The sequence below is a fragment of the Eschrichtius robustus genome, chromosome 4, assembly GCF_028021215.1.
Source record: "Eschrichtius robustus isolate mEscRob2 chromosome 4, mEscRob2.pri, whole genome shotgun sequence".
Lineage (NCBI taxonomy): Eukaryota > Metazoa > Chordata > Mammalia > Artiodactyla > Eschrichtiidae > Eschrichtius > Eschrichtius robustus.
Window position 1 is genome coordinate 49,699,671 of NC_090827.1, and position 8,735 is coordinate 49,708,405.

At 42.0% G+C, this 8,735-nt stretch overlaps 1 protein-coding gene across 5 annotated transcripts; it reads left to right on the forward strand.

Annotated features, from left to right (window-relative positions):
- The first annotated feature begins 1,407 nt into the window (after nucleotides 1-1,407).
- Nucleotides 1,408-7,784, forward strand: C4H4orf36 (chromosome 4 C4orf36 homolog). Of its 5 annotated transcripts, none has more exons than XM_068542100.1 (4): nucleotides 1,408-1,711; nucleotides 2,105-2,236; nucleotides 6,824-6,975; nucleotides 7,420-7,784. In XM_068542100.1, exons 2-4 carry the CDS (start codon nucleotides 2,172-2,174, stop codon nucleotides 7,551-7,553), a joined length of 351 nt encoding a protein of 116 aa, XP_068398201.1. In that variant the 5' UTR covers nucleotides 1,408-1,711; nucleotides 2,105-2,171; the 3' UTR covers nucleotides 7,554-7,784. The 5 variants fall into 5 exon arrangements, with proteins under 5 accessions (XP_068398201.1, XP_068398199.1, XP_068398197.1 ...); XM_068542098.1 differs by having other exon boundaries at nucleotides 1,408-1,659; nucleotides 2,085-2,236; XM_068542096.1 differs by having other exon boundaries at nucleotides 1,408-1,659.
- The last annotated feature ends 951 nt before the right edge of the window (nucleotides 7,785-8,735 follow it).

An 8,735-nucleotide genomic window follows, 5' to 3' on the forward strand; every position in this document is an offset into this window, starting at 1 on the left:
TTCTTGTTTCTGGGAGGCAGAAAAGTATCCTCTACAGGTGGGTCAACACTACCAACCAGCTCTAATTAGGCAGGAGCTAGTATCAGAAGTAGCTTGCCAGGGTGGAAAGGGTACTGCATTTAGCTTCAAAAGTTGGCCCTGTAACTCACTAGCTGTCTGACCTTGGGCAGTCCTTTAACCTCTCTAGTTCATTCCTCCTCTCTACAACTGGAATTAGTAATCCCTCGCCTATTCCATAAAGTTGTTACTAGGCTCAAAATTAGATAATTGGGCACTTACCCTGTGGCAGAGAATTTACAGACCGGATCTTTGAACCTCACAACAACCCCGTAAGATATAGAATATTATACTTGTTTTACAGGTGAAGAAATTAAGGCTTAGAGAATTTACGTAGGCAAGATCTTAAAGTCAGCAAGTGGCAGAACTAGAATTCCAAACCAGTTCTGACTCCAAAGCCGTCACACTCAACAGAGGTAAACTATGACTATTTTCATTTGATGTTAAGTGGTGACCACCTGACGTACTAAAATATAGGTTCATCCTGAATCACCACAGTGTAGTGACTTCACAAACCAGTCCATCAGGCCACGTTTTCAGATCCTATTTTGCCCTTAACACACATGAGGTGTTTCGAGCTTTAGGGTTTAAAGCGGCCCTGACGCACCGGGGCCCGCGGGCACTAACAGCGCTTCCGCTCCTGCAGGGCACCCGTGAGACTCACGCATGGTCAGCACGTCAGAACCGGGTGCGTTTCTGTGAGTGCTGCCCCCAAACCAACTCCTCAGGTGGCTTCACACAACCCCCTCACATTCAGAAGTGTCGTTTTTAGGGAAAGGCCTCGGTTACAGCCCTTTCTGCCGCTGTGGGCTTTGTCCCATCAAGCGTGAGCCAGCCCTCGGCTGCGGGACGCGGAGCCCCCGCCCCGAGGGAACCCCGCGGGGCGCGTGTCCCGGGCCCGGCGCCCCAGCCTCCTCGCGGTCGGGGCCGGCACCACAAAGCCCTTTATTGAGGCTGGGGCTTGACGCAGGGCCGCCCGCAGCTCCCGGCGCGAGCAGGAAGGAGGAGCGGGACCGCGGCGTGTGAGCGGCCATGGGCGACTAGATGGGCGCGCGCTCTGCCCTCGATCCCCAGGGGACCGCGACCCTCCCGGACCCCAGAGCGCCGGTAACCGGGCGTCGGCGGCCTCTCCCAGGACCCCTCTCGCGAGGCCCGGGCGGAGTGGACGCGCCCGCCGCGTGCGTGGTGCGGCTGGGAGGGGGAGTGGTTTGAGGCGCGGGAGGCGAGGGCCCGCCCTCCCCTTCTTCTCCCTCCCCTTCTTCTCCCTCCCCTTCTTCTCCCTCCCCTTCTTCTCCCTCCCCTTCTTCTCCCTCCCCTTCTTCTCCCTCCCCTTCTTCTCCCTCCCCTTCTTCTCCCTCCCCCTTTTCTCCCTCTCCCCTTCTTCTCCCTCACCCCTTCTTCTCCCTCACCCCTCGCCTCTCCTCCCCTTCCCCCTACTTTCCCCATCCCCTTAATTCCCCCGCTCCTCGCTCCGTGCCCTGCAGGCCGCGGGTTCCGCCCGGAGTCTCCGCGTCCCGCGGGGAGGAGGCTCATCCCGAAGAAGCGTGCGCTGGAAGGGAAGTGGGAGTGGTGCTTGAAGTCGGCCACGTTTTAAGTTCAGAGGTTTCTTTTTTGGTTTAAGTTCAGATTTTTGAAAAAGGAAAAACCTGGGAAGGTTTGCATCCTTTAAAGGGCTCGGGCGGAGGACGGGAAGTTCCTGTGTCCGCAGAGCTATTTGTCGCTTAACATTGCCACAGTCAGACACCTTTTGGTGATGAGGTATTTGAGCCAGTTTGGTAGACTTAGGCAATGACAATTTACCGGGCCGGAATGCCGATGCTGTTCACCTGGCATCTTCTCCTTACATGGCAAGACATGATAAAATGAGTTCGTGGAAAATAAAAGAGAACACAGTTCTACATTAGGAATTCAGTTCAGTGAACGTTGATTAGGAACGTTCTTACATTCAGAAAATTTTTTTCTGAAGCTTTTTTATTATTTGGGTATTAAAAATATTCAAGTGAATATTTTATTTTAATATTAATTAGGTGCATTGCAATCATTTCAGACAAAGTGAACAGAATATCTGAGTCATTACATCAGACAATTAGGAAATTGGACTGTAATAATTCACCATGGCTTATGGCTTGCCAAGAAAGAACGCAGTGGAAACCATTTTGAGGTGCAATTGTTATAAAGTGTAAGTATATTTATCCTGGTAAGCGTTGACTTGGGCTGGGGAGTGTCCTTGTTAAAAGTATTGGACACCCTTACGTTCCCCATGAGATACCGGACTATATGAGGCATTCTCAGGTGTCTGGGTACTGATGTTTTTAAAAGGAAAATGCTTCTATAAGGATTTATAAATTTTCTTACTTGGTTTTTACAACAAAACAATACTGTGAAATGAGGAAACTGAGGTTTGAAGAAGTGGTATGATCCAGGTCCCACAGTCATGTAGTAAGGAAGTGACAGGGTTAGAAGTCTGAGTCTTCTTTACTCCAAAGCAACATTTTCCAATGCAGACAGCCACTTTAAAATCCCTCTTTAGATAGTGTAAATCTACCTAAAAATGCCTTGGTGTCAGATATATCTTAACAGAACACTTAATTAGCTGGTACAGAGAGTTAGTTTTGCATCCTGTACATTTTGTCAGGTGATGTGTGGACATCAAGAAGACCTGCGCTCAAAGCCTGGCCCTGCCACTGGCTCCCTAAGCTGCCTTGAGCAAATTACTTAACTTCTCTGTACCTTGGCCTCCACATCTGTGAAATGGACATATCAATACCTACCTATATGGTGTGGAATACAAATGAAGTAATGTATGTAAGGTACTTGCATGTTGCCTGACATAATAGTAAACCCATAATAAACATGGGTTGCTACTACATGGTAGTTTCACTCTGTGCTACCTTGTTTTTAATTTTTGGACTTGTTTTTTTAAACCTCTCTGCCACAATGTATGACATATTACCGTGGTGAGTCAATTGAATTTTACTTTTTGACAGTGTTCTAAGAAGTAAATGGAGACACCCCACGGGGTTGTAAGACCAGAGATATGGGAAAACCAGAGAAAACTCATCATTGCATTCTATTTAGATTTGTTAGTTCAGTATGTATTTAGACATTGAACTATAGACAAATACCACTGTAATCATTATTGTAAACATAATTTTTATAACGAAGATATTCCTGTATCTGGAGAATGATTTAAAGCACTGATTCTGTGGTTTTGGCTGTATAACATTTTATGTCACGAATAATATCTGCAAAAAGAGTGTCTTCTCTATCATTCTCAAAAGAAAGTATTTGATATTCTATTTATAAGAGCAGCTAAATTAAGAGGAATAGGATGGTAGTAGCAGTCTTTGGAGTTCACTAGCTCAGGCAGCTCCTCACCTTGGGCTTTTTTTGGTTAAGTATTTTTAGAAGATTATAAGAAAATATGCTAAAAACATTCGAACAATATGGAAGCATTTGAAAGGAAAATTAAAATGTTACCTCTCACATCTGCATTGCCATCCCTGCCCTACCCGCCCAATCCCGCTCAGGTAAAATGTTTTATATATTTTTTAGAATTTCTGTCTGTTATATAAGATTCGCACACATATGTATATACACACACATGTTTTTACACATGGGATTATATTGCTCCCTCCCCACCTATATCGTGTGTAGCCTAGTGGTTAAGAGCACAGATTCTACAGTGTGACTTTCTGGGTTGAAATTTCAAACCCAAGCCTTGTGACCTTGAGCAAGTTGGTGTCTGTTCTTATTTCCTAATCTGTAAAATGAGCATAGCAATAGCATCTGCCTACTTCATAGGGTTACTGTGGTAATTAAATGTGTTTATATGTGTATACTGATTAAAACAGTGTCTTGCATGTAGTAGGTGCTAGGTAAGCATTAGCTGTTATTTTTTTCTTTCTTTTTTTTTTTTCTGTCGCGCCATGCGGGTTGTGGGATCTTAGTTCCCCGACCAGGGATTGAATCCCGGCCCTCGGCAGTGAGAGAGTGGAGTCCTAACTAATGGACCGCCAGGGAATTCCCAGCATTAGCTGTTTTATTGCTCATCTTTCCAAATCAATATATAAGGATAAATCTCATTCTTTCATTACATGTATGTACTACAGTTTGTTTAACCAGGCTGCTCTTTTTTTGGGGGGGGAGTATAATTGCTTTACAGTGCTGTGTTAGTTTCATCCACACAGTGAAGTGAATCAGCCATATGCATACACACATCCCCTCCCTCTTCTATCCCCCCCCATCCCACCCAGCTAGGCCATCACAGAGCACCGAGCTGAGCTCCCTGTACTATACAGCAGGTTCCCACTAGCTATCTATTTTACACACGGTAGTGTATTTATGTCAAACCTAATCTCCCAATTCATCTCACCCTCCCCTTCCCCCACTGTGTCCACAAGTCCATTCTCTACATCTGCCTTTCTAGTCCTACCCTGCAAATAGGTTCATCTGTACCATTTTTCTAGATTCCACATATGTGCATTAATATACGATATTTGTTTTTCTCTTTCTGACTTAATTCACTCTGTATGCAGACTCTAGGTCCGTCCACATCTGTACAAATGACTCAATTTCATTTCTTTTTATGGCTGAGTAATATTCCATTATATATACCTACCACCTCTTCTTTATCCATTCATTTGTCGATGGACATTTAGGTTGTTTCCATGTCCTGGCTATTGTAAATAGTGCTACAATGAACATTGGAGTACATGTGTCTTTTTGAATTATGGTTTTCTCAGGATATATGCCCAGTAGTGGGATTGCTGGGCCATATGGTAGTTCTATTTTTAGTTTTTTAAGGAACCTCCATACTGTTCTCCATAGTGGCTGTATCAATTTACATTCCCACCAACAGTGCAAGAGGGTTCCCTTTTCTCCACACCCTCTCCAGCATTTGTTGTTTGTAGATTTTTTGATGATGGCCATTCTGACCGGTGTGAGGTGATACCTCATTGTAGTTTTGATTTGCATTTCTTTAATAATTAGTGCTGTTGAGCATCTTTTCATGTGACTCTTGGCCAGCTGTATGTCGTCTTTGGAGAAATGTCTATTTAGGTCTTCCACGCATTTTCTGATTGGGTTGTTTTTTTGATATTGAGCTGCATGAGCTGTTTGTATATTTTGGAGATTAATGTTTTGTCTGTTGCTTCGTTTGCAAATATTTTCTCCCATTCTGTGGGTTGTCTTTTCATCTTGTTTATGTTTTCCTTTGCTGTGCAAAAGCTTAATTAGGTCCCATTTGCTTATTTTTCTTTTTATTTTCATTACTCTAGGAAGTGGGTCATAAAAGATCTTGCTGTGATTTATGTCAGAGTGTTTTTCCTGTATTTTCCTCTAAGAGTTTTATAGTGTCTGGTCTTACATTGAGGTCTTTAATCCATTTTGAGTTTATTTTTGTGTATGGGGTTAGGCAGTGTTCTAATTTCATTCTTTTACATGTAGTTGTCCAGTTTTCCCAGCACCATTTATTGAAGAGGCTGTCTTGTCTCCATTGTATATTCCTGAACCAGGCTCTTCTTGATAGATATTAAGGTTATTTTGTGAGGTTTTTTTTGGGACAAACGATGCTTCAATGAGCATTCTTGTAAATACATCTTTGTGTATTTGTTCAAGTGCATTTATAATAATTTAGACTTCAAGTCACTCCTTAAAGTTAGATGATAAAGTAAGAAGTAAGCTGGAGGAGGAGAACAGATGGCATGTGTGTAATACACTCACTTCCCCTACTTGGACCACAGCAGGTCTTTCATCTTTCCTCATGCATATGAACTCATGTTGACTGTAGATGAGAAGCATAGCTGATATTTTAAAGTTCCAAATTAGGATACATAAAACAATCCATTAAAATTTCATTGTGATTATTTTTAAATATTGTAGTTTGGGGTTTCATTCCCTTCTCCAGTTTTCTAAGGATTCTCTTGGTACTAGTGCTTCTATATACACCTAGGTTACATCCCAGCTCTGGTTCTCTGTTAACTTCTGAGTCTTTGTGTTCCTTTTCTACCTCCATGGTAGTTGTAAAGATTAAAATCAGATCACACACTCAAAGCCTTAGTGTGTGCCAAGCACTCTGCTCAACGTGTGAGTATTCCCTTTGTTCCTTCCCTAATGTGTTCATAATTTTGATCAGCCAAAAAAGACTTGGAGCTTAGTTTTTTTTTTTTCTTTTTTTAAATAATTAATTAATTAATTAATTTTTGGCCGCGTTGGGTCTTCATTGCTGCACGCAGGCTTTCTCTAGTTGCGGCAAGCAGGGGCTACTCTTTGCTGCGGTGCGCTGGCTTCTCATTGCAGTGGCTTCTCTTTGTTGCAGAGCATGGGCTCTAGGAGCATGGGCTTCAGTAGTTGTGGCTCGCGGGCTCTAGCATGTGGGATCTTCCTGGACCAGGGCTCGAACCCATGTCCCCTGCATTGGCAGGCAGATTCTTAACCACTGTGCCACCAGGGGAGTCCCAAGCTTACAGTTTTTAACTACATCCTCTTTAAGGACATGTAAAGATTGGATTGACTCCAAAGAGGCTGTTTTTTGAGCAAAAATTTCCGTCATTATAATTTATGGTCATTTTCAGTATATCTCTACATTAGTTAATATAAAGCTCCTTCTCCTGGCTAGGTTTGCAACTCTGGAAAATCCTGAATACTCTCCTGTAAACCAAAATGTCTAGTGGAAAATAGAACTGAGAATTCAAATGTCTTTTCTATATCCTGCAGTAGATGTCAATAAATATTTATTGAATGAATTAATGAATTTTTGCCCTAGACAGGAACCCTGGGAACTTGTATTACTCACAAAGACCTGGTACACAAACCTAGCCAACATCAAGTTGCCTTTCTTGGAAGAAATTGCATTTGGTAGTTCTATACACCTCAAAAAATTAACCATTAAGGATGGTCTGCTCCCTTCAGCAGAGTGTAAGTTCTGAGGGAACTACTTTATTATATTTTTTTATTTGAATTTTATTTTACTTATTTATTTTTATACAGCAGGTTCTTATTAGTTATCTATTTTATACATATTAGTGTATCTATTTTATATATATTAGTGTATCTATATCGATCCCAATCTCCCAGTTCATCCCATCACCACCCAGCCCCTCCCTCTGGGCTTTCCCCCCTTGGTGTCCATACGTTTCTGTAGGAACTATTTTAATAAATTGCAAATTTTGTGTGTTATTTTGATTATTAGACAAATGTTTAAATCTGATCATTCACACCCATACTCTCTATCTATGTAGCCCTGTCTTGTTTAGTATTCAAGAATGTGAATTTTTCTGTGTGCTAAATATTCAGTTTTGACTAAATTATGCCTGGTGAAAAATGTCAGTTGGATTGCTTCATGTATTTTTTATTTTTCAGCCATCCAACTTGAAAGGGAGTATGAAATGAAGCGCTTGAATAACCTGAAATGTGAGGAAAATGCAGCCGAGGAAATTCAGTTTTCCCTAAGGGAAAGGCCAGTTGGTTTGAGAAGACCTCTCCCACCTAAGTGACAGTCATCTCATAGTTGAATCTGTACTCTGTGCTTTCTGCATCCAAAGAGGATGAAGGGCTCTGACCTTCCACTGTGTGAAGTTTGGTGCAGTCATCTGAATGCCCCCTGGTGGATGAGCCAGCTCCCGTGGGTTAGTTGACAGCTCTGAACAGATCTTCTGGGTCCCAGTCCCGTATTTGCACCTTTGTATCACAGCAACAGTACTGTAAATAAATGAAAATGTAGCTGGCATCGAGTCATTTGTGCTACTCATTTTGATATTTGTAAAGTTGCACTAAGGAAAGAGGAAACTCCTTGTCAGAGGCATCCCCCCACCAAGAGACATTATTTTGAAGAATATTTTGAATTTTCATCTTTGAGACCCCAAGGAGGTATGAAGAAAGGAGAGAGGGAAGTTATTTATAAAATGATTAACTGTGAAAAATTTTGTTTGATTAAGAAAAATTGTAGGTTTCATTTTAGTAACTCTCTAGTTTCCAGTTTTCAATGAAACATCATTTACTATTCTCACGTGGTACTTTATTTTTTTAAAACATCTTTATTGGAGTAATGTTGCTTTACAATGTTGTGTTAGTTTCTGCTGTACAACAAAGTGAATCAGCTATACATATACATATATCCCCATATCCCCTCCTCCTTGAGCCTCCCTCGAATCCTCCCTATCCCACCCCTCTAGGTGGTCACAAAGCACCGAGCTGATCTCCCTCTGCTATGCTGCTGCTTCCCACTAGCTGTGTATATATGTCAATGCTACTCTCTCACTACGTCCTAGCCTCCCCTCCGCCCTCTGTGTCCTCAAGTCTTGTTCTCAACTCATGCGGTACTTTAAAGTGGCAAGTAGAACTTACTTTGTTTTTGTTCTTCTAAAAAACCGTCTTTTTTCCTTTTGCCTAATTTCATATTGTCTTTCTGGGATACCCTCTGGAGCATGTGGAACACACATACATGTGTGAAAATGATATGAAAATACAAAGACAGCATCTGTGAGGAAAACTCTTTATTTGTACAGAGTGGTTGGAGAATGGGGAATTAACTGGAAAGAACTGGATTTGCATGAACAAATTTTCCTAGAATTCGAATCCAGTAAAGCACACTTGGATGTGAAAGTTATATTTAAGCACAATTTAGTGTTAGATGATCCAGTAGGCATTTTATGATCTGGTATTTTAGCCTCATTATG